Source organism: Rattus norvegicus, chromosome X (assembly GCF_021556685.1).
Source record: "Rattus norvegicus strain SHRSP/BbbUtx chromosome X, alternate assembly SHRSP_T2T, whole genome shotgun sequence".
Classification (NCBI taxonomy): Eukaryota; Metazoa; Chordata; class Mammalia; order Rodentia; family Muridae; genus Rattus; species Rattus norvegicus.
Window position 1 is genome coordinate 111,940,319 of NC_141554.1, and position 27,230 is coordinate 111,967,548.

Here is a 27,230-nt window from a genome sequence, read left to right on the forward strand (position 1 = left end):
ATACGTTTCCATGGAGAAAATTACTTGTTTCACACACTTTAGGACCTGAATTAGACCCCTAGCACTCATAGAAAAGCCAAGTATGCTAAGGTTTGGTTGTAATCCCAGTGCTGGGGAGGAGGCAGAAGGATTTGGCCATACAATCTAGCCAAATTTGTGAACTTTTGGTCTGGGGAGACTTTGTCTCAGAAAATGCCGAACAACAATAGACTTGGTAACATGAAAGGGGGAAAATCTGACTCCAAACCCTAGACAAAGAGCTAACAGGCAAGTAAGGAACACTGAGAGCAGGAAAAATTATCATCCCCACGAGTGAGCACCCTACTTGTTTATCCAACAACAAGTGGTCAGCCCTGAAATCATATGCATATAAGTAACACTGACTTCCCTGAACAGTGTACTTCTAGACTTAGGCATATTTATGTATCAATAACAAAGACAGTGGCCATGAATTTAAGGGGTTTGGGGGTGGAAGAGGTTGGAGGGAGGAAAAGGACCTGGGAAAATGAGGTGACTACTTAAAAGCAAACAAATAAGGTGGAGAGAAATTTCAGAAAATATATGACAACATATGGTCTATACACACACAGTAAAATCATCATACTGTAATATAGTATAATACAGGTGTTGTTGATGAGTCAACTCTTGTGTGTAAACAAATCATACAGTAACCAAATATAGTGGAAGATATAAGTAAAACTTCCTCAAGATGTAATGCCAATGGATAGTGACTTTCCTGAGAAAGAATTAAAATTTCCTAATTTACTTCTGTATTAAGTCACTCTGGACAAGCTTATTACAAAGTTCAAGTAGCCATAGATCAACGGGTAAATGGATAATGAAATTGGTACAGCAATGAAAGATAGTGGTGAGGGTCTTTTAGAGGGTCTGATTGCTTTTTGTGCCCATTTCTACCTCTTGTTGGCTTCTGAACCTATTAGGTGTGTTTATTGTCCTTACAGACTGTATTGTGTGTCTATGTGTGCATGTCGGTTTGGGTGTGTCTAATGTATATATTTTATTTTAAATATACGAATGCTATACTATGCTAATATAAATACTACACTATAAATTTAGTCAAATCTATAAATATCAACCAGATACTATTTTATGTAATTATATATTCATATTATAATGTAAACATATGAATATAACAGCATATATAAATACTTAGAAAATACTGTAGCAAATACTTACCAAATTAAGTATTTATATACACTTTTTTAAGGTATAACCTGGTGGTTTTGTTGTAAAAATTTTGACCAAAGACAATGTGAATAGACTGTAATACAAGAGGTAACAGAGTGGAACTAGTTGCTTATACTTTGAATGTTCCCAAGTGAACCATGATTGGACATTAGCCAACTCTGGGAATGTGGCCCTCAAAGTGTCCTTTATATCAGTGGTTGATGTATTGTTAGATATGGCTGGAGCAATGAACCATGTTATACCAGTTTTTCAAGATGGCTTTGCACAACAATTGAGCCAGATGATATACACCTGGTTTTATTGTCTGGGTGGTGCCTTTCAGACAGTATGGCCAGCTGCAAGCGTGATGATCCTAGCTACCAGCCCTTCCCACCCCTACCATTTGAGGCTGGGACTTTGATACTCAAATTAGTTGCCTAGATAGAGGTATTCCACACATCTCCGTACAGTTTAGTGTTAGAAATAGTAATACAAAGTGTTGTCAGATGAAGAAAGAATAGCGGTATTAATATCTTAAAATTAATCCTTGGACCTGGTACATTGGCTTATGTTTGTCATCTCAGCATTTGGGAGAATGAGGCAAGAGAGTCACTGATGTCTGAGGCTAGCCTGGCTTCACAGTGGGTTAAAGACAAGTCTGGTCTACAATGTGAGACCCTGCTTCAAAACAATCGTCTTTGAGTATAAACTATTATTAATATTATCTGGAATATTCCCAATTATGGTCTAAATTACTGTTATTTGTCTCAGTCTAGCATCTGTCTATATATACATTTAGATATGTACATATGTATGTATACACATACACACATGTATGTGTATGTGGTCATGTGGTTACATGTATGTACTGCCTAAATTTGAGAATTATTCAGGGCCCTTTACATGAGCATTTTGCCTCTTACATGGTGTAAGTTAAACAAATACTTGTCTAAATGAGACCTATCTTTATAGTCTCCTGACTTTCACACAGATTGAAAGGAGACTCCAATGCATCTTAGAATTTAATACATCCATGTACTCTAATTTTACTGGGGTTGTTTTGAGGCTGGGTTTTACTGTTGCTGGTATGTTTTTTGTTTGATTTTGTTTGATTTTGCCGGTGTGACAAGGTGCTTGAGAAAAACGAAAGCATCATAGCAGACCATGTAGCTATATAGAGTAATTACTAGCCCTGTTGTGCTTATGAAGACAAAAGAAGACAGGAAAGGTGGTGCTCCCAACATTCCCCTCAAGGATCAATACTTTTTGGACCCACTTCTGAAAGGTTCTGTCAGTTTATAGTAGTGCTAGAGGCTGGCAACAACACCCTTAGAATGAAACATTCTTTGGAAACATTTTAAGTCTTGTGCTGGAGAGATGGCTCAGTGGTTAAGAGCACTGACTGCTCTTCCAGAGGTCCCGAGTTCAAATCCCAGCAACCACATGGTGGCTCACAACCATCTGTAATGGGATCTGATGCCCTATTCTGATGTGCTTGACTGAAGAAAGCAATAGTGTACTCACCTAAAATAAATAAATTTTAAAAAGAAAACATTTAAGTCTCAAACCATACCAATTGACCTAAGGTGGTAATGAACTTTTGATATTAGCAATCCTTCCATCTCAGTTTTCCATACTGGTTGAGGCTACATCTGGGTATAACAATACCCAGATGTTATCACTAATTCTTTATCTACTTAATGCTGCATAATTGGCAAATAAACTTGTCTCCCAAATGTTCACTGTAGTGATTTGGATATGCTGTGCATTGTGAAATGATTGCAATTGCCAATTTATTGAATCTGTCCTTCACCACATAGAGTTAACACCGCATGTGTTTAGGAACATCCATTTTAAGAACTGCTCTCCTAGCAGATTTCAAGTAAACGACTTTGAATAGCAGAATTCCATAATTTTCTTCTCTTTGTAAAAAAGTTAATCTCATCGAAGCAGTGAGCAAGACAGCAGCTTCCAGGGTTGTGAGAAAGGGGAAATGTTAGCTAGAGACTAGAGTTGATTTAGACGTGCAAATTTACAGTCACACCACGATTTCTAAAGGTGCTGCTTTTATTTGTTGGAAAAGGCTACAGTCTTAGTTATAACATATCCATTGGCCAATTTTCCTTTCTTCACAATTCTTCCTTCCATATATTGCTAATAGTGGCCATCTTTGTGGTAATGATCTGTATTCTTCTTTATCTCTGTCTCCAGAGCTTTTAGATATATGAGAACTCCTTTAATCATGTGTTTCTCCTTCCTCGTAAGGAACACTTCCCCCCCCTCCCCCCCCCCCCGGAGCTGAGGACCGAACCCAGGGCCTTGCGCTTGGTAGGTAAGCGCTCTACCACTGAGCTAAATCCCCAACCCAAGGAACACTTTTTAAAAGTTGCTTCTTAATTTTTTTTTTTTTGGTTCTTTTTTTCGGAGCTGGGGACCGAACCCAGGGCCTTGTGCTTAATTTTTTAATTAAAGAAAACTTTTATATTGTAGGAACTCTTTTATCCATATTGTAGGAGCTCTCTTTATTAATCCATGGGTTTTCTTTGAACTTTCATTTTCAGTGTCTTTCATTTTTCACACCAAAACTGCCACATAGTACAGACGCTGCATTGGCTCACAGATAGGTATCATGGGGAAAGAATCCCTTTCCTCTATATTTTCGAACAAATTTAAACATTGTTTTTATAAACTCAGAGCCAAGCTTACGATTTTTCTTCATTCTTGGACAATGTCCTATATTTTTAGCTTTTTTTTTTTTTTGGTTCTTTTTTTTTCGGAGCTGGGGACCGAACCCAGGGCCTTGGGCTTCCTAGGTAAGCGCTCTACCACTGAGCTAAATCCCCAGCCCCTATTTTTAGCTTTTAATGAAGTGTTTGTTTTCTAAAAGGCAATGACTCATATACAGAAAAAAATGTAGTTTCTTTGTGTTATCCCCTTTTTTTGTGTGTGTACTTTAGCCCCATTAAGTAATTAGTGTAACTCTCTAAGTTGTTTGTGTATAGTTCAGTTACACTGAATGTTAAATACCCTGTGGCCAATCCCAGGCAGGTAAATCAGCAGGCTGTCATATGTTTTACGTAATGTGCTATGAATATACAGATGAACTACTAGGACAGCTTGTGTTCACCACAACTTTAAAATTGAAAATTATAATAAATAATGATAATTACTCTAACTTTATTTCCAGCTCCCTCCTCCCAGGCACCTCGGAAATTCTTAGAATCAAAAACAGCAACAATAACCTGAAACTGTGTTGCTGATAGCTTCAATTGCTGCTACTGTCAAAGCTTTTGTTTGCTTGGAGGAGTGGCATTAAGCTTCTGTTAAGAAAATTGGCACGCGTGCTCGTGTGTACACACACACACACACACACAGACACAGACACAGACACAGACACACAGAGAGAGAGAGACAGAGACAGAGAGACAGAGACAGACAGAGAGACAGACAGAGAGACAGAGACAGACTTCAGTTCTCAACTTGATGGTCAAATATTCTTAAGCCAGATATGATTTAACACTGAGGAGGAGAAGTTGTTAGTATAATATATCTATTTAAAATGTTTCTCAAATCACAATGTATAGCCAATTTAGAGACGATTTTAAGACTGAGTAATAGCTGACTTTAAGTGTTACCTCCCTGGTTTTGTTTTGTTTTTTTCCTTTATCTTCTTCATAAGGAAGGCGAAGCCTTTTAAAGGTTTCTTCCCTAGCACACAGTGGAGGCAGTGTACTGCTGTGGAGAGATACAAGCAGGATGGAACTGGATTGGCTCTGCACCTAGCCACCTGCCTGGACTTTAGTCAAGCTTCAGAACCCACTTGACTATAAAACGTGGATATTAAAATACCTATTTCCCATGTTAGTTAATGTTTAGACGTGATGACACAGGTAAAAAGCTTAGGGATGAACCTGATACATAGTTGGGGCCCAGTAAATGTTTTTTGTTTTTTGTTTTTTTAAAAATCACTTTCCCCAGATGTACTGGAAAAGGGGCTTTTACTAAGTAAAATTGAGAAATGTCTTATTTGACAAACCATGGAAGTGTTTATATTTTTAAATTAAATATTCTCAGAGCAGTGAGTAGCCAGTATGAGAATTTTTAAAAACAATTAAGCCCCAGTCCTCAAGGTACTAGCAGTTTAGAGGGAGAAAGGTAAAGAAATAACACACTTATAGAACCTAGAGTTCTCTTTTCAACCTATTTTTATCAATTCTTTGGGAATTTCATACAACATATTTTAACAATATTCATCCTACAAGCCTCTCCTTAACTGCATCCCTACCTACTGTCTCTTTTTTCAGCCCACTGACTCCAGTTTGTGCTGTGTGTGTATAATGTATATACTATACTATATATAATGTATAATACAATATAGTACAATGTATATATTACAGTATATACATAATATATACATACATACATACACACACACATACATACATACATACATATCATGGGTATAAAAGCCACTAGAGCAACAATTCTCAACCTGTGAGTTGAGATTGCTTAAGAAAATTGAAAAACATATTTACATTAATTCATAACAGTAGCAAAGTTATGGTTTTGAAGTAGCACCAAAAATAATTTTATGGTTGGGGGTCACCATAACATGAGGGACTACTTATTGGGCCCAGCATTAGGAAGGTTGAGAACCACTGCAATAGAGCATGGGTCATCTATGAGGAGCCACACCAAAAAAAAAAAAAAAACTGACTCTCCCTCCCCCATCAACTATAAATATTGAACTAGGCATGGGGGCTTTCTTTCAGGCCTTCCTCCATGCAGGAATGTTGACTAGTTTGATCTTGCGCAGTCAGTCACAGTTGCTATGAGTTCATGACGTCAGTGGCTATCTCATGCCTAGAAGACATTTTGTGCTGGCCATCCCTGACCTTTTGCTTTTATACTCTTCGAACAGTATCCTTTGAGAGAGGTCACTGAGCTTTGATGGGTGTGATACAGATGTCCCATTTGTGGCTGAGCACTCCACTGACATTTATTTTTTTGCATTTTGATCAGTTGTGAGTTTCTGCATTCACCATTGTCCACTACACAAAGAAATGTCTTTAGTGAGGTCTGAGAGCTACACAAAGTATTCATTTTTGTTAAATAAATTACAAAATGCCATTTGAACCTACATATTATCTTTAAATGTTGTAGGTCTTTAGAGATCTTCTATAATCAAGTTTCTTTTTTATTAATTATTTTATGTATTTATATTTCAAATGTCTCCCCTTCCCAGTTCCCCCTCCTCGAGCCCCCCACCCCCTCCCGTTCTCCTTTGCTTCTAAGAGGGTACTCTCCCACCCCCACCCACTCCCACCTTACCCCTCTAGCATCCCCCTTCTCTGAGGCGAGTTTCTTATTTAATAATTTGGCATTTAAAATTAGGTTGTATGTGAGGGTGGTGTGTGTGTGTCTGTGTGTGCGTGCGTGTGTGTGTGTGTGTGTGTGTGTGTGTGTGCACGCACGCATTTTACCCCTATCACCTATTTTTAGCTTGGTATTAATACCAGCTCCCTTTTTCCTTGAGAATAGACTCACATATGGCATACATGGCACATTTGCCTTTGAGCCCAAACCTCAGATTAATTTGTATTACATTCATATCTGCAATGAAGGAAAAATGTGTGGCATTCATTACTAGTAAACATATAAACATTATCATTGGAGACTCAAGGATTAATAATATATTGAATTGAACATTTAGGGATGAAAAAAATCAGAAAGTGCAGGCTTGAGAGCATGTGGAGGTCTATCAGGGAGTACAGCTAGTCATATACCCTTGATAAAAACAGTGCTCTGCCTCTATAGGGGAAGGTTGTCCTCTTCAACGAAGCATGAAGCTCTGGGTGAGATACACATGAATGGTAAGGTTGAAAGGGGACACCGACCTAGCCAGCCAAATTAGCTGAGTCAACCTTGGTGATGAGTAGACTGACAGACGTTGCAGCCAGATCACCCTCCCTCATCTCAGTGTGTATATATGCTTAATCAAATAAACATGCTAGCGAAATAGTACTTCCCAAAGAGTACATTTCTCCCCTTGGCTATAGAACTTGATGCTCAAACCTCAATGAGCAATGCTTTAAAGACCCATAACAAAGATATATTTCTGGGTCTATTATATGCCTTCCTGTCACTGGCTCTGTTTCCCTTTATATTGCATTTTTCTCAACGTCTTAGTAGCTCCTGATCTATGTGATAAGAAAGTACTGAGGCTTAGAAATCTGAGCCATAGCCCGGCCTGTGGGTCCTGGTTGTTGACCTAGTGAAGGGATCATAGCTTTAACAGCATGTAGGCTGAAGAAACTAGAGAACTGTCAGAAAACAGCTGAATTGTAGATGGCTTTATTGAACTAGACTCTAGGAATATAAAGATCAAGCTCTCTTAATATCCTAGCCTTTACTTGGGCTTTCATTCACAGCAGCATTAGTTATTCTTACTTATCTATATTCGCTGGTCAAGGAGCAATCTGAGTGAGATTTTTGCTGTTCCTATGATAGAAGAAAAGGAGTCTGGCTAGTCATTTTGTTAGTCTTCCATCAAATACTTCTAGTATGGATAATTGTCTGGAATATTCACAGCTATTTTACTTGTATCCAGTGGTACTCCTTTACAAGGCCTACTTTATATTTCCACTTAGTAAATGTTTTAGTGAGTATCTATGCTATGTTAGGCACTATGAAAGGTACTTGATTTACATCATATCTAATTTCCATGAAACTATGTGTGAGCTAGAAACCTTACTGGGGAACAGACCCTGCATAGAAGGGGGAGAGGTAGGAAAGTTCTTTTCATTCTCATAATGAAATCTGATTCTCAACGTCCATTGTTTGACGAATTTCTTTACATTTATTCATTTTGCAACAAATAAGGTTGTAACGCAAAATAGGATTGTGTATCATCTGTCTTGCTGCAATACTCTTGAGTCCATATGACATCTACCTTGACGCCTAAGCTACCTTGACCAGTTTGCACAATATACCTGAGACGTTCTTAAATAAAATATAGATGTTTATTTCTGGAAAAAGAAAGGATGTATTTGCAACATGACACCAAATTAAGACCAAATATCTTATTGTTTTTCCTGTAGCCAATTCAAACTGCATAAAAGCAAGATAGTCTGCCAATGATTCCATTCTTTGTAATCTTTTCTTACCTTGTAGGGTCATCTGCTTCGTTATCTGACTTCTGACTCAATTATGCAGAATATTTCAGTCTTTATCCCACTCCCAATATGAGCTTTGCTTTGACATTGAATATCCAGACTTGTCTTAGATATGTGCTCAGTGAAACAATTTGGAATCCATCTTCCTTTCTAGACAAAATTGGTTATAAGCAGCAGGTTTTTCTAATATTAAATATGTAAGGGTTATTTCCCTCATTTCATAGAAAAGTAAGTAAGCTCAATACTTCGGTGACTCCTTAGTGTTATCCTTTAGTCAATGAAAAAAAAACCAGATTTTTAATCCAGGTTCATTTGAATTCAAATCCTGTGCACTTTTGTTCAAACAAGACCCTTTTCAGAAAAGAAATTGGAGAAGGTATACTTTAAGGTCCTCTGAGCTTGAAAATAGGAAAATTGCTTCAAAAATTCATAGCGTCTGAATCCATTTGGAAGAGAAGCATACTGTTTTTACCATTATGGTCCCAGGGATGCTGTTTTTAAAAGTAAAGAAACACAGTAAGTTTCAGTAATTTGGGGATTTAAGGTCCATTGAAAAACTAATGTCTGCTACTATAAATCTGGCCAAGAACCCAGGGGGTGGAGCTATTACTAGTATTTTGCTAAATTGACATAGTATCAAACTGTCTTCATCATGCTATTTTCAGTCCTCATCAAAGGAGTGTCTTTGTGCAGTGCACAAGAGTTACCACTGAAACTCACAACTGATCAAGTATAGAGAACAAAGTGTCTCTGGTATACTCAGACATAAATGGGACATCTGTAGCACAGAGCCTAACCCCAAGGCACAGGGAATATCTTAGAAGAGGGATTAAAAAATTGTAAGGGCCAAACAATGCAGAGGCTTAGAGCAAAACAGTTATCTTCTGAACATAATAGGATCACTGCACTGACGCTCACAGCAACTGATTACCTGCAAGAGTCAAGGAGGAGTGGGGGGGGGGGGCTGGAAAACTCCACCCCTCGTGGAACTATTAACAGTTGATGGGTATTTGGAATGGTATGTCAATTTTCTTTAAGGGTTTACACCTGGTAGATGCACCGTACTCCAGTGTACAACTTGTGGTTATGGGGATTGCATATCATATTTATTTACATTGTGATTCATAAATGTATCAAAATTGCAGTTTGTGATTCATAAATGTATCAAAAGTAGCAGTGAAATAATTTTATGTTGGGGGGGCAGTCACCACAACATGAGGAACTGTTATCAGAAGGTCACAGCATTAGGAAGATTGATAACCACTGATCTAGTGAATGGCCCCACACAGCTGTGAATATGTAGGCACACAAAATTGACTCGGTGCACTATAAGAAAAAGTTTCCTGTACATATGTAGCTGATGTGCAGCTCTGACTTCGTGCGGGTCCTGAACAACTGGACCAGTGGCTATCCCGAAAGCTGTTGTCTGTCTGTAGAATCCATTACTCAGTGGGAGAAGTGTCTAGCCCTTCAGAGACTTGATGTGCCAGGATATGGGAATACCCAGGGTCCCTGCACCCTCTCAGAGGAAAAGGGGAGGGAGAACTGTTGGTTGGGGGTGCTGTTAGAGGGGGCAGTAATTGAGATGGAAAGTGAATACATTTTTAAAAAATGAAAAAAAAAGAAAAAAGTTTCTGCAATTTGGAAGATTGTGCTTGATATCAGGTAAAGGGGATAAGTATTACGGTTAAATAATTTTTCTGTATGTGCCAAGAAGCTATTTGTTGTTGATACCTGCTAGGAAAGAGAAATTCAGTTTCCTCCAATAACATCACTGGGTATATCTATCAAACACACATAAGGGCAGGCCTTAAGTCCAGGAGTACATAGCTAAAAGAAAAAAAAAAAAAACCAAAACAACAGACTCCGTGGTTTTTTGTTTTGTTTTGTGTACTTTTTGGTTTGACTTTTTTTTTGCCTTACTAATATTATTTTATTGTTCTGACTTTTTTGTGTTGTTTTCCCTTGAGAGAAGGGGGAGGGAGAGAGGGAGCATGAGGTTGGGGTAGAGAGGTGGGGAGGATCTGTCTGAGAGGAGTTGGAGGAAAGGAAAGAATATGATCAAGATGTATTATATAAAAACTTTTAAATTAAAAATATTTGTGTCCACACACATACATGTTATGCCTGCATGCAACCATACATACATATGAATGCCATTGGTCAAAGACATGTGTCGTCCTTAGTTGCTCTCCCCTTACTCTCTGACACAGTCTTTCCCTGAACCTGGAGCTCACTGAATCAATGAGACTGACTGGCTAACAAGGCTCAGGAATCACCCTGTCTCTGCCTCCTCAATGCTGGAATTAGAGTCACATATTACAGTGCCTTGGTTTTTACATGAGTGCCAGGCCTCAAACTTAGACCCTCAATGCTCACATAATAAGCACCTCGCCAACCGAGCCATCTCCCTGGCCACAGATTGTAATCTCTAAATTTTGATTTAGGTAGTAACGTTTACTGATATGTATTAAATCACTATTTTAAATCATACTTCTTTTAAAAATATGTCTTCTAATGTCTGGTTTTATTTTTTAATTGCAGAGGCAGTTAAAGGCAGATGCTAAAAAAGCTATTGGCAGGCTTCAGCTGCGCACCTTGAAACAAGGAGACAAGGTACTTTTATTACTTTGAAAGCAATACTACCAAACCATTGTTTAAACTAAATGCTGATTGTCCAAATGTCTTTTCATTGCCATTTATATACCTCATTGAGTATTAAAATTCTATTCAATACAGCAATTATACTGTACAATGGCCCCAACTGTATCCTACATACTAATCACTGGCACCTGTGAATATTATTATCTGGCAGAAGGAAATTGCTAGCAATGGAAAGTTTGAGAATGTGATCATCCAGGATCATTTAGACAAGTCCTAAACATAATCAGAATCAATATAAGCCAGAGGAAGGAGGTTTGACCACCATACATAGCAGCGCCGCAATGGAATAAAAAAGACTGAGTGATTCAAGGAAAAGGTCAGAAAATAGGGAATGGCAGGATTCTTTCAAAGCTAGGAAAAGTAATTACAGGTCTGTTCTCTGAAGCCCACAGGAAGAACTACTAACACCTCAGTTACTTCTTGACCTGTAGGAATGGTACTAACTCATGCCACTACTGTAAGCTTATAAGTGATCATAATTTGTGATGGGGATGATAGAAAATTAATATAGTGCTTAAGGGCAACTTTGAAAGTTCACTTTGGACATTGATGGGAAAAGACATCAGCAAAAAAAAAATCTGCATGACTTAATGAAATAAAGATTTACCCTTTCTAACACCATCAGAAGCATTGACTAGAAATATTCAAAATATATATGAGATTTACATGTTAAAATTTGCACAGCACCAATGAAAGAAGTGATAGGAGCTGGGCATCATAGCTCAGTGTTTGAACTCTTGCTCTGCATCCTTGAGTCTTTGAGTTCAATTGTAAGTATGGGGAAAAAATCAAAGAAAAAAATCTAAAGAAATGGAGATATGTATTGTGTTTGTGGATCAAAAAGTTCATTGTTAAGATGTCAGTTCATCTTAAACTAACCTATGGTTTAGATACAGTTTCAACAAAAACTTTCACAAGAAAATATTGGAGAAGCTCAAGAACTGGCATGATCAAAATAATTTTGAATAGAAGCTGAATGGCCAGCTGAATAAAGTTCTCATGATTTTAAATGGTAGACAATTACAAGGACAAGCCACACCTGGCAAACGCGTTTTCCATAGACTCATGTGAACATATAATTGGATAAGAAGAACTAGGAATAAGGAAGAATCTAAGGCAAACTCAGTTCTGTCTGCTACACCTGGGAGGAACACAAAAACACATTCCAAGAACAATTCTGTTTTGAAGAAACTGAGGTCACAAGACTCTTGTTTTTTTGGAATGTTCTCACAAGTACTAAGAATTCTCACATGACCGCATTCCTAGACTGTGTTGCACAGTGCTGGTGGTACATGCCTGAGGTAGAAGGATTGGAAGATCAAGATCAGCCTGGGCTACACAGAAAGACCTCGTCTAAATATGGGTGCAGGGTTTCAAAAAAGGCACAACCCTTTTTTGAAATAGTAATTTCACACCTCTTCCAATTTTTTAGACTTACTTTAAGGCTGTATCTGTGGGAGTGTAGAAGTGCTAGAGCAATAAATGAATGAGCAGAATAAAATCCAGAAATGGACCAATAGATATGCCCGGCCAGTTTATTTTTTATGAATAATGAAACCAGAATGTTATGCACGGATTAAAACACTATGACCAGAAGCATTTTGGGGAAGAAATAGTTAATTTCAGTTTACAGTTCTACATCACAGTCTGTCACTGAGGGAAGTCAAGGCAGGAACTCAATCATGGCAGAAACCTGGAGACAGACACTCATGGAGGAGCTTACTGGGGCGTTCAACATGCCTTCTTATAACACCCAGGACTACCAGCCTAGGGTGATATCACCCACAATGAGCTATGCCCTCCCTATATAAACCATCAATCAGGAAAGTGCACTACCATTGCCCAATCTGGTTAGAGCATTTTCTCAATTGAGATTCCTTCTTCCAAAATGATGCTTATGTCAAGTTGATATAAAACTAGATAGCACAGTATCAATTACAAAAATACTTCCATTCTCCATACAGTATAAAAATTAAAAAGATTATAGGCCTAACTATACAGCTGATAAAGTCTTTGGAGAAAAATAATTATATGGAATATACTAATATTGTTATATTAATAGGTTTTGTGTATGACACAAAAAACAAATCCACAGAGAAATGTGGAATTTGACTGTCAAAGTTTAAGGGGGCTCAAAGGTACTGGTTACTCTTTCGGAGGACCCACGTTCAATTCTGAATACTTATGAGTGGTTCACAACCATCTATAATTCCAGTTCCAGGAGATCTGATGCCCTCTCCTGGCTTCTGCAGGCACCAGACATGCACATGCTGTACAGACATACAAAAAGTTAAAACTTACATACATATAAAGCAAAATAAAATAAAAAATTCATTTTTTGGTGGAAATAGTGGAGCACATCCTTTAGCCTCAGAACTTGGGAGGCATAGATGTCTCTAAATGTGAGGCCAATCTACTCTACATAGCAAATTCCCAGACAGCCAGAGCTACATAGTGAGACCCTGTATCAGCTAAACAAAGAAATAATCAAAACAAAACAAAATAATGTATTTTCTGTTGTTTGGAAGACGGTTTTTAAAGAAGGAAAATGCAAAGTACAGTCTTAGAGAAAATATTTTCAAAGCACATATTTATTAAATGACTATAGTTAGAATAGCATGTGGTATGAAAGCAGAAAAGTGGTTATAGGTTATAGAGGGGTCAGGAAGATGCTAGAGTGTATGGGAGGACATATCAACAACAAAACAACAAAACAAATTTAAAATGTCGCTACTCAGTGGGTAAGAGCACTTCCACAGGACCCATTCAATTCACAATCATCTGTAACTCCTGTCCCAGAGGATCTAAAGCCCTCTTCTGGCCTCTTTGGGCACTGTATGCACATGACATACACACATACATTCAGCACTCATACACATTAGGCAAATGGATGGAACTAGAAAATATCATCCTGAGTGAGATAACCCAGACACAAAAGAACACACATGGTACGCACTCACTGATAAGTGGATATTACAAAAGGTTGGAATACCCAATATAAAATTCACAGAACACATGAAGCTCAGGAAGAAGAGAGACCAAAATGTGGATGCTTCAGTCCTCCTTAGAAGGGGGAACAAAATACTCACAGGAGGAAGAGAGGATGGGGGAGGGGAAATGGGGGCAGGATCAGGTGTGGGAGGAGACCAGGATGATATACATAGGGTCAGGAATTCAAACAGAGGTGTATAGCAACGTGGGATAGAGAACTTGGGGATAGCCACCAGAAAGTTCCAGATGCCAGAAAAGCAAGAGGCTCCCAGGACCCAACTGATTAGCTGAAATACCCAACAAATGGGAGGAAGAACCCGAAGAACCCGTAGAAACAATATCTAGAGGTTAGGCATGGTCCCCAGTTGGGGGGTGGGGCCATGCACTCATCTACAAATTTTTAAACCAGAATGGCTCCTGTCTAAAGGAAATACAGGGACAAAGAGTGGAGCAGAGACTGAAGAAAAGACCATCCAGAGACTGCCCCACCTGGGGATCCATCCCATATACAGACACCAAACCCAGACACTATTGCTGATGCCAAGAAGTGCTTGCTAAGAGGAGCCTGGTATATATATATATATCTGTCCTCGAGAGAGGCTCTGCCAGAGCCTGATCAATACAGAGGCAGATGCTTGGATGCAAGCAGCCAACCATCAAATTGAGCATGGGGACCCCAATGGAGGAGATAGGGAAAAGACTGAAGAAGTTGAAGGAGTTTGCAAGCCCATAGGAAGAACAACAGTGTCAACCAACCAGACCCCCAAAGATCCCAGGAACTAAACCACCAACCAATGAGTACATATGGAGGGACCTATGACTCTAGCCACATATGTAGCAGAAGATGGCATTGTCTGACTTCAATGAGAAGAGAGGCCCTTGGTCTTGAGAAGGATCATTTCCCCAGTGTAGGGGAATGCCAAGGTGGTGAGATAGGAGTGGATGAAGGGTAGGGGAGCATCTTCATAGAAGAGGGGGAGGGCATGGGGGTTGTAAGAGAGGAATCCAGGAAAGGGGATAACATTTGAAATGTAAATACATAAAATATTTAATAAAAAAAGAAAGAAATTACCTTAAGTTACCCAAGTAATGGATGATCTGGGCTTCAAACCAAAGTCCCTCTGTGTGATTCATTAGTTTTAATCAACTTGACACTATCTTGAATTAGAATTAGAATCTCAATAAAAGATTGTGTAGATCATATTAAGCATGTCTGGGGGTGGAGCAAGGGATGTCTTGATTATGTTGGTTGACGTGTGAAGATCTCCCCATTGTGGGTGGCACAATTCCCTAGGCAGAAAATCCTGAACTGTACAAGAGTAGAGAAAGCCAACTGAGCACAGGCTGCATGTGTTTATTCCCTCTCTGCTTTTGTCTGGATTTGACTAAGTTACTGCCACCTAGAATGCTATATGCTATTGCTATGATGGACTAACCTGGAAATGTGAACTAAAATAAAACCTTTCTCTGTTAGTTAAAAAATAACAATAAAAATATCACAATGAAACCTAATAGTAAATGTGCTTATTACTTTGAATAAACATGGGCTGAGGAGATGGTTCAGAGTTTAAGGGCACGTACTGCTTTTACAGAAGTCGTGGGTTAAATTCCTAGCTCCCACTTAGTACCTCATAACAATAGGAATATTTCTTCTTTATAATTAAGCAACATAATAAGTACGCTAAACAGACGTTTCATCAAAGGAACATATGGCCAAGAAGTATACAAAAGGTTGCTCAATGTCACTGGTCATTCAAGAAATAAAAAGTTAGAACCACATGTGAGACCAGTACACATTCATTCATTAGTCTGGTTAAAAATAAAAATAACTGGAAAAGCCAAGACCTGGTGAATATATACAACCTCTGGAATTCTTATATATCGTTTGGTGACAATACTAAATGATCATGACCACCCTGCAAAACAGAGTAATTCCTTATGAAGTTAAAAATGCACTTACCATATCAGATATTCAACGAAAAGGAAGGAAAACCATATATTCCCATTAAATTCCTAATTGTGGTTATTAGAAATTGTCTAAACTGGAAAGAATCCAAATCCATAGATAAACTGTGGAATATTCATACCAGGGAATAATATTTAGTAGTAACAGGGTAAGAGAGTCCTACTTACTCTACCTACAATAGCATACGTGAATACCAGAGGCTTTGTGAAGAAAGCAAGCCTCAGGAGCTAGATATAGACATGATTCTATTTATCTGGCACGGTCATAAAAGCATAAGCTATAGAAATGGAACATATAGCAATTATGGGTAGAGGTTGAGAATGAGAGGAAGGCTTAGTTGCTAAGGGGATATGGATGAGTTTATTGGTTCAATGCCACTATTCTATACCTTGATTGTGATGGGAATTAGATCACTGCATATGTTTTTCAGAACACATAAAACTCTAAACTAAATGAGTGAATTTTAATACATGTACATTATACCCTTTATTTAGAGATCATAGCAATAAAACTTACAAATGGCTTTCTATGAATTCTAGAGTCAGAAAAAAAGGAGAATTGAAGTTAGTACTAAGTGATTTACTTTGTTCTTTCTCTATTTTGTTATTATTATTGTACCTCCTCAAAGTGTCAAATTTAAATCACCATTGAAACTTGTTCGTGTTTGAGTCACATTAACTCTTTATTCATAGGAAATTGGCCCTGATGGAGATAGCTGTGCTGTGTGCATCGAGCTCTATAAGCCCAATGATGTGGTGCGCATCCTAACCTGCAAGTAAGTTTCATCTTCTTTCATAGCTGTAAAAAAAATCCCCAAAACTAACATGATGAAGGAAAACTATTTTGAATACTTTAAAATTGATATATCACTAAAATACAGTATAGTTTGTTCTCAAAAGTTTGTTTTCTCTTCTGGAAACTGAAAAACTTAGTCGAGGGAGGGAGGGAGGGAGGGAGAGAGAGAAAGAGAGAACTCGATTATTTTAAATTCATTCTAATATTTCTATTGAGAAATAATAAAATCATTTTGGTGCCCTATTTGAAGTCTTCACTCTTTAGATTTTTAAAAAAAAATTACTCCTCATGAAGGTTATTCTTAACACGTTTCCTCTCAACTAATAGTGGTATTCTTGGAGCATATTTCATTGCCTAAAGCATTGGTGCTGTGTTACACTCAGTACTATTGCATTCTGTTACAGAGAATGATGATTCCATTTTAGAGTAGGAAACTGATACTTTTCACATTGTAACAATTGAAATACAGACTTAAGTCAGGTAGCATTAGCATTTTCAACTTATGAATACCAAAACTAGCTTTTTGAGGCTACATTACTGGGAGTACATTTAAGAGCTCTGTATTATAAAATCTCCAAAATCTATTCTTGTGGCTCCTTTATTAGTGGCATGTTAAAAGGGGGAAAAGATATCCATCCAACGACTAAGTGTAACTTGAGTGTGTATATGTATGTGTGTGTATGTGTGTCAAAGTGTCGTTGTTTCACATTTTATAACTAAATTATCTTTTATTTTCTCCTTCATTAGTCATATTTTCCATAAGACGTGTGTGGACCCATGGCTTTTAGAGCACAGGACTTGCCCCATGTGCAAGTGTGACATTCTCAAAGCTCTGGGAATTGAGGTAAATCTTCCTATATTGTTTCTAACTTATCTTCAAGATATAATAAATATCAGTTCAGTAAAATGTTTTTAACTTATCAGAAATATGCAGATGAGAGCAATTCTCAGTTCTGTTTTGTGCCTACTTTATACCAGTCATTATATTTTGAGGTAAAGGGATCAGCCAAATGAAGACATATATATCCCACTGGTAGAGCCACTTCCTATACAGGTACTGTGACTGGGGCCACCAAGAGATTTTGGTGATCATGAAAATGGATCAGAGGTTTATGAGACTTAAGAAATATTTCCGCAAGTTATCACCAATGAAAACATCCTAATCATGTCAATGTAATGCACGTATTCCAAACGTCTTATTTTGTTCAAATGCTTTCCAAAGGTGGATGTTGAGGATGGATCAGTGTCTTTACAAGTTCCTGTTTCTAATGAAGCATCTAATACTGCCTCTCCCCACGAAGAGGACAACCGCAGTGAGACTGCTTCATCTGGATATGCTTCAGTACAGGGAGCAGATGAGCCACCTCTGGAGGAGCATGCGCAATCAGCAAGTAAGCACAGTACTGAAGGGCAGTGGGCTCATCAAAAGTAATCCACTGTGGACCACACATGCCTTATGCCATTTCAAGGGTTTTTTTTTCTATTTAAAATAGCACAATAAAAAGACGCACTCCTGCCATAAAATATATGCATATTCAAAGAGCACATACATATTCAAGTATTCCTAAAATAGATGACATGCAGAAGGAATTGCGATTGTTCACAAAAGGAGAGTTTTGTTGGAAAATGCTCTGGGCCATTTAAATGTTGGCTCCTTACTGAGGCAAAAGAGCAGCTTTAAACATTAGAAGCCTTTGTTTATTACAGATAAATCAAAATGTAGCAGAAATGACTCCAGAAAAAAAGAGAAGAATTTGACTTATGAAAGCTAGATTTGTGTCTATGTTCTCAGAAATCCATTTTGCAGACAGAAAACTAGGTTGAACAGTGGTATGTGCTGCCACCTGTTGACTTTTCTAGGACATGAAGCAATGTTAGGCACTAAGGTTGAACATCTTATTTGGAATTCGTGTACAATTATTATTACAGTTTAGTAATTTTACATGAATGGGAATATTTGGGGGTTGTTTGTTACTTCCGTAGAAATCTCCATAGAAATTTTTTCCATTTCTCTAGCCTCACTCTCTCAATGTTTTTTCTTTTCTTTTCCATTGCTAAATATTTAGCCAAGATAAGTAAAAATATGTGCCCACACAAAAACCAGTACATGAGTGTTTCCAACAGTGTTGTTCCTAATAGCACCAAAGTGGAAAGGACTTGAACTTTCAAGCAAATAGACAAAATTTGGTGTATGTGTATAACAGAAGGTGCATGGTGGTACATAGTTTTAATCCCAGCACTCAGGCAGAAGCAATCTGGTCTCATTGAGTTCAAGGCCAGCCTGGTCTACATTGCAAGTTGCAGGACAGCCAGGCTACAAAGTGAGATCCTTATCTCAAAACAAACAAAAATAGCAACAACAAAAAAGGAATGATATACAAAATACGGCAACTCATACTTGTAATCAGAGCACTTGGGAGGCAGAAGTAGAAGGAATGCCACAAGTTTAAGGCTAGCTTGGATTGTATAGGAAGACCTGTGTCAGCAAATAGGTAAAAAGGCAGCAAGATGACTCAAGGGGTAAGATGCCTGTCCCCAACTCTGACAACCTAAATTTAACCCCAGGATCTGCCTTGTGGGAGGAGAGAACTGACTCTCTTCAGTTCTTCTTTGACCTACACACACATACACACACACACACACACACACACACACACACACACACACACACACAGAGAGAGAGAGAGAGAGAGAGAGAGAGAGAGAGAGAGAGAGAGAGAGCACAGAGCACAGAGCATACAAACACCATCAATGAACTTAATTTTTTTTTGAAAAAACTTTGACGGATACTACACAGACATAAGTTTTGGAAACACTCTACTAAGCTTCCAGACACAAAGGGGCACATATTGTGTGCTGTAGGATTTTTGCTTCTTTCCTTTTCTTTTTTGAGACAGGGTCTCACAGAAACCAAATTGGCCTTGAACTTGGTATGTAGCTAAGGATAGCCTTCACCTCCAAAGTGCTAGAATTCAAACGTACACCATTGTGCCTCGCTTACCACTTGATGTATATGAAGAATCCAGGCTAGGTGGCCATTGTAGGCAGGTAGCAGATTCGTGGTTGCTACAGTCCATGGATCAGGATGGGAAATGACTACCAACAGGGAAGGGATTTCTTTTGGGAGAGATAGAAATGTTCTAAAATTAGGTAGAGGCCGTCAAGATGGCTCAGTGGTTAAGAGCACTCCTTGCTCTTGCACTGACTTAGAGTCTGTTGTTTAGCATGCACATGATGGTTCAGAACCATCTGAACTCCAGTTCCAGGGCATCACATGCCTTCAGCTTCTTCTGATCGCTGAGGGTAACACGGTGCATACACATGCATGCAGGCAAAATACTCATACAGAAACTAAATCATTCGAATTTTTTTTAAAGAAGTAAAATTAAGTAGTAGTTATAGTTGTACAATTTTGTGATTATAACAAAATCCTTTGAACTATGTATTTTATTTTATTTTATTTGCCATGGAAACCAGAGCCTCTTACCTACCACTGCTCAGCTATATACCCAGTTGAATGATACAGTTAAAGATTGCATTTTTATGGGATGTGAATTCCATTTCAGTTTAAGCCATTACCAAAAACTTATCTGCCTACCTTCAACAATTCCAGCATGCTGGGAATCTGCTTCTTTGAATGTGTGTTCAGTTTTGGTCTTTTTGAGGCAGGGTCTCATGTAGCTCAGGCTGACCTTGAATTCCTGATCCTCTTGTCTGGCAGCTCTGTGGTTTTTTTTTTTTTTTTTTGGTTTGAAAGTTTTCCCTCAGTCCCTACTTTGAGGTAACCCAATGTTAGTGTGAAAGTGGAGGAAACGAATTACTACAATAGCTTGTGAACATTTTAGCTTCCCAGGACATAAACCTTTGCCCTCTGAGGCTTTATCACTGCCATAGATATCATTTCTGAAGATGTCACGAGGCCCACAACTATGTCAGAGCCAACTTTTCATTTCTTACAACCTAATCTCCAGACATTTCCTTGAACACACATTCCTAGGAATCTTAATTATCTGTCGGTTGTTCTACCTGTAGTACTGACTCATTGTTTCTTTGTCTTGAGGATCTTGTGTTCCCATTAGGGTATGGTAATAGGATTCAGTGAAGATAAAAGATAATTTGATTTGTGCTAGTTTTTTATATAAAAAACCCCATCCTGCTTGATTGTGTTCAGTTATTACAGGTTGTTTAGGGCGGGGAAACAGAACAGATTCTACAGATCATTTACATAGCAAGTGTGATAATAATCCAAGCTCTGCCCGCATCCCTACCTGGATGAATGGCAGTGGTACCCACTTTGAGGCCTTAAGGGTTCTCCTTCCCTAGGTTTTTCACTCCCTCTTTCCTGTAAGTTCAGTATATTTTCTCAGTTCCCTCACCCTAATTTCTAATCTTCCATATATAGCTGCAGTGTGAGCTCCCTGTGTATCTCTATGCCATTCCACTCTTAACTTTTTCAGTCTGACACCTGCTCTGCCTTGGAAGACTTGCCTCTCCTCTGCCTCTTGGAGAAAAAGCCTCTATTTCTCTTGAATATCCACAACCACAAATTTATATTAATGTGTTTATGGAGTTAAAGTGTTTCAGACAGCTTTTAGTCCCTCTAGAGCATCTTATATTAATCTGTTTTCTACTCAGCACACCCTGCTGCCTGACATATGTAAATTTGTCTCAAAAAATGACCACTTAGATTATAATTCAGTCCGGTCTGTATATATTACTGGTTTGGCGATCTTGCATATTTGTCGCTGATAATTACAATGAAAGTTGATAATTTATAACTTTGCAAATGCGCATTTACCTCATCTATATAGCACATCATTGGGATCAGTTCTGTTAGTACACTAGTCTTCATACCTAATTTCCTGGAGGATTTGTTGACTCAGTGGGTTATGAGTGGAACCTGAAAATTTGTATCTCTAACAGATTTCCTGGTGTGGGATCACACTGACAGTACATCCAATAAGACCCCTGGTTGTGAACCTGGCTATACATCAGAATCACATGGAGAGATTTAAAAAAAAATCATGGATTACAGGATAACTAAGGGGGTCCCAAACCCACTCAGAGGAGAAGAGGAAGGCAGAGAGGGGAAAGAATGTAGGAGGGGATGACTGGGAGGGGATCAGTGAGTAGGATATAAAGTGAACAAATAAAAGATAAATTAAAATTTTAAAAAGCATGGCATATAAAAAGCCCTTTAGAGCAATTAAATCAGAATTCACGATGGAAGGATGGTGCCTAATTAATATAGGTAGTTTTTATTTTAATTTTGAAATAACTTCAGATTGACTAAGAAAATAAATTTCAACAATAGTACAGAGAATACCTATCCACCATTTCCTACCCTGTGTAAATGTGACCATCTTATATCCCCCTGGACGTATATGGAACCTACTTAATGACCTGAAGAAGTATGTACTAGAGACCTTGTTCGGCTTTAGCTGCTGGACCATGCATGTCCCCTGTCTGTTTTCAAGTTCCCACACTTCATTTACTTTTGTCTCCTCGATCTGCAGTCTATGGTAATTCCTTAATATTTGCCTTTCATGGTGATGATACTTTGAATATTACTTTTCCGTTACTTTATAAAATGTTCCTTTATTTGACCTTGTCTGCTGCTTCATGCTAATTAAATCACTGTCCATTTCCGGTAAGAATGCCAGAGAAACGGATGCCGTGTCCCAGTCAGCAGCACCTATTATGAGGCACACAGTGTTCTCATTACAAAGGATTTTAACTTTGTTCACTTGCTTAAATTCTGCCAAATTCTTCCCTTTAAAGTTAACTATTTTCCATTTGTAATTATTGAATATCTTTTGGATAGATGCTTGGATACTGTGTACGTATCTTGTTTTCCGTGGTTCCTTTCCTGGCCAACTTTCACAATAATTGATACTTCCTGTTATAATTATTCATCAAATAGTGATTTGCTAATTCTGTCCTTCTTCCCACACATATTAATTTTCAAATGTAAGGAGGAGCCATTCCTTTTCTATTTTTTTTCTGGATATTTATAGTAGAGCGAGATCACAGAACTTCTTTCATTCTTTGTTAGTTTCATGATTTGTCCATTGCTCATAAAGTCCCCAATTCTGTCTTCAGAATCTTGGTTAGGTTGGGTTCTTTATTCTTTTGAGCCCCTTTCTGTTACCATAGCATGTTTTCAGTCTTACGTTGGCCTCCACCCCTCTTACGTCACCAGGCAGTAAATGTTTACGGGATGAAAGACCACATGTTTTTGCCGTGTGTTCTTTTTGTCTCTTTAGGGAGGGGTTGGTTGGTTTTGAAAACTTTTTTAAAATGTGAAAAGCACTCTTTTTAATTACTCATTTTATTTATTTACATCCCAAATGTTGCCCCTATCTCCTCTCACAGAGTTCTTCACCCCATTCCTGATCCCCTTCTACTCTGAGAGGGTGCCCCCCAAGGGTATGTGCCCCACCCCCACCCACCCCCGCCTGGCACATCCTCTCCCGCTAAGGTCAGACAAGACAGCCCTCTGCTGGATGTATGCCTGGGCCATGGAGCATCCCATGTATGCTCAGTGAAGCACTCTTCATGGTGGCTTTGGCTCTGTGAGATGTAGTTTGCTAATATTTAGGCTAGAATCTAGTTTAATCTTATATACTCTCTGTCCCAGAATCTGCCACTTCTTTGAGAGTTCTTTGCTTAGAGATTGTTAGATCAAAAGCAAGATATAGGCCCTAGGCACACTCACTTATTGTCACGGGGCGGTTATTACAGTCAATTCTTTCAAAGGACAAGCCAGGAGATGGACATACATGTTTGCTCTCAAAGCTCCTCCTCCCTCCGTTTCTTTGTCCTTTTCTTATCTGGAAGACACTGAGTTTCTACTGCTGGATGCATGTCACTACAGCTGCACACCACTGGGCTCACTCAAGACTGCCCTCCTGGCCTTACTTGCAATTCCTTTTAGTGACAGTGAAAGGAGAAAGGCTTTCCTTATCCAAAATATATTTACTTGACCTTTCAATTCTAGAAGAGATGTAAAATACTTTAGCAACTACTGTACAATCCATTTTTTCTTTTAGCCACATGTCTTGAAGTTATGTAGGTGTTGTTTTGTTCATCCGCTGCCTTTCTTCTTCTTGGATGGTTATTATTTCATTTACTATACAGTTATGTTCAAATAGCCCAAGTGATAGTAATGTGTAGCCAGGTTTAAGGACTGCTATATTTAGAAAAAAATGCAAAAGATGTAACGTTTGCCCGTAATGAATTTATAACTTATGTAAAAGTAAGCACATACACATGAATAAAAAAGCCAGGAATCATAAATCAATAATGCCAAAAGTGCTTAAGGAAACCATATAATTATAATTATTTTTTTGAGATAGGATCTCATACTATAGCCTAGGCCAGCCTGAAATATTCTGGTTAGTTCTGGCTAGCTTGGAAAGCACAAAAATTCTTGTGCCTTACTCTGTGAGTGCTATGAATACAGGAGGGTATCCCAGACTTGGATTTTTAAAACAGTTATATAGTATTAAGGAACAAATCATTGGCATAATCATCAGAATATGAAACCCTCTTGGAAATGAATATAGACTTGTGTCTTGAGAGGAGAGAAAGATCCTATCATCCTAACATTCTTTTACTTCTCTGTCCAGATGAAAATCTACAGCTGGTCAACCATGAAGCAAATTCTGTGGCTGTGGATGTTGTTCCCCATGTTGACAACCCAACCTTTGAGGAAGATGAAACTCCTGATCAAGAGATGGCTGTTCGAGAAGTTAAATCCTAAAATCTGTATCAATAGAAAACTTGAACCGTTAGTAACAACAGGACTGCCAATCAGGACCTAGTTTACTAAGAATGAACTGAGTAAATGTAAAACAAGAATGATACTGAATGTGCTGAGATGACTAATATTATATTATAGTTAAATGGCTTAACATATTTAACCCAGTACCATTTTCCACAAACTCACTGTAACATTTTTTCATAGGCAAGTTTCCTCTTGATGATAGTGATAGCAACATTTTTAAACATTCAGAACTGTCTACAAGTAGTCAGGGTTTTCATTCACAAAAACTTTCTAATAAAAATATGTTGCTTTAAAAATGTGGAGTAGTTGTGATCACTTTGTTTTGTGATAGTATCCTAATTGAACAATACTACTACTTTAGCTTGGGCTCTATGTGTCAGGGTTTGTCTCCAGGTGCTTATACTGATCTGGAATTTGTAAAAAGCAATGCGAACTTAGGCATTAAGTTGATAGTACAAGATTAAAGCAAAATACTCATTTTAACCTTTTCATTTTAAAATTAAGCTGTGTACGTGATTCATGTGAGTGCTGAGCATAGCTTATCAGAAAAATGTGAACTGAATTGGTTGATCAGTGGATTAGCGACACCACACAAGATTGTAGACATAAAAAGTTTCTTACAAAAAAAAATTGTAAACTATTTCTCAAACTTGAAGTTTCCAAAAGCACAGGATAGCAACTACCATCACCTTTGAAAATAATAATAGCTGAATAAATCGTAGAAAATTGGTTACTGTGCAGAATCCATCGACAGAAAATGTTCTCTAAGATTTTTTGGTAGAAAATATTTTCCAAACAATATTGACTTTGAAAGTTGAGTTTACATTTGGCCCTGCGGTCTTTAATGACATTAAATTTAAATTCTGTCCATATATCTATAATTTTGTGAATGCGTTTTGTTGGTGTTTGAAAAAGAATCACGGGAAGGGGGGATTCCAGGTGCCTTACTATAAAGTTTGAAGCTTCAACCACCAAAGTTAAATAGAGCTATTGAAAACATGCACTTTATTTCTACTTTGTGTGGCTTGTCCATTAGTTTTCTTCCCAGTGCAAATTCCCACAGAATTTAGGCAAAAAAATAGAACAGACGTGTATTTTTGTTTGCCGAATATATAATGGATGAAACCATTGCATTCTTATACACTGATTTGAAAATGGTGTAAATACGCCCCGATTTGTACTGATTCTCTTTAAATATAAAATGTAAATAAAATATTCCAATGAAAGATTGCATCTGGTGTTCAATTTAGATCTCATGTGCTAGCTACCTTTTGTATATAGTACATCTCCTGCTGAGAGGGCAGAACAGTTGGGTGTAAATGGTCATTGTTACATATGATCGATATAGACTAGAGCTCTAGTGTGATCTTTACATATGACCTTACCCAGAAAGGGAGGAGCTGCCATTCTCGTCTTACTGAACAGACTGTGAATTAGTTTTATGTGTCAAACAAACTGAATAATAAAGCTGATCGGTAATAAAATTCATGGTTAAAAGTTCTTTATGCCTAACTGGGCAGTCCAAGTTGCGGGGGGAAGAGAGGAGGGAGTGGGGTTGGGGTCAGGATATAAAGTGAATAAGAAAAACTAAAAAATTAAAAAAAATTCTGAATGCCAACCTATATTCATATCATTCATGACATGGGGCTCATTTCAGTGTTTTCCAGTTTTCTCTTTTGACTGTGATTGGTGTGATATTGTTAATGAATTAGAGCATATCTTCTCTTGTGTTAAACATTTAAAGAATACACAGATACTTGGATCACCTCAGGACTATGATTATCAAAATCAGTATAAACATGTTTTATGTGGCAACATATGTGCAATGTGAGTATTCCCTGTATTTTTCAAAGAGTTTGAGTTTTATGGGGTTCATTTTCAGAGAGGTATTTTTTGCACCTAAGTATTTAGATCTTTTTTTTTTTTTTTATTTACTTGAGTATTTCTTATATACATTTCGGGTGTTATTCCCTTTCCCGGTTTCCGGGCAAACATCCCCCTCCCCCCTCCCCTTCCTTATGGGTGTTCCCCTCCCAACCCTCCCCCCATTGCCGCCCTCCCCCCATAGACTAGTTCACTGGGGGTTCAGTCTTAGCAGGACCCAGGGCTTCCCCTTCCACTGGTGCTCTTACTAGGATATTCATTGCTACCTATGGGGTCAGAGTCCAGGGTCAGTCCATGTATAGTCTTTAGGTAGTGGCTTAGTCCCAGGAAGCTCTGGTTGCTTGGCATTGTTGTACTTTTGGGGTCTCGAGCCCCTTCAAGCTCTTCCAGTTCTTTCTCTGATTCCTTCAATAGGGGACCTATTCTCAGTTCAGTGGTTTGCTGCTGGCATTCGCCTCTATATTTGCTGTATTCTGGCTGTGTCTCTCAGGAGCGATCTACATCCGGCTCCTGTCGGCCTGCACTTCTTTGCTTCATCCATCTTGTCTAATTGGGTGGCTGTATATGTATGGGCCACATGTGGGGCAGGCTCTGAATGGGTGTTCCTTCAGTCTCTGTTTTAATCTTTGCCTCTCCCTTCCCTGCCAAGGGTATTCTTTTTCCTCATTTAAAGAAGGAGTGAAGCATTCACATTTTGATCATCCGTCTTGAGTTTCGTTTGTTCTAGGGATCTAGGGTAATTCAAGCATTTGGGCTAATAGCCACTTATCAATGAGTG

General features: G+C 38.2%; 1 protein-coding gene across 2 annotated transcripts in view; it reads left to right on the plus strand.

Annotated features, from left to right (window-relative positions):
• Rnf128 (ring finger protein 128) overlaps positions 1–25,794 on the plus strand; it is a 114,917-nt gene extending 89,123 nt beyond the window's left edge. Inside the window, exons 3-7 of one of the 2 annotated variants that reach the window (XM_087599837.1) lie at positions 10,908–10,979; positions 16,677–16,759; positions 17,527–17,623; positions 18,002–18,170; positions 24,411–25,794. In XM_087599837.1, coding sequence (XP_087455963.1) covers positions 10,908–10,979; positions 16,677–16,759; positions 17,527–17,623; positions 18,002–18,170; positions 24,411–24,544 — 555 coding nt within the window. In that variant the 3' untranslated portion in view covers positions 24,545–25,794. The remainder of the gene's footprint in view (positions 1–10,907; positions 10,980–16,676; positions 16,760–17,526; positions 17,624–18,001; positions 18,171–24,410) is intronic. The other variant, NM_001173349.1, reaches the window with a different exon arrangement.
• Positions 25,795–27,230: the final 1,436 nt, after the last annotated feature.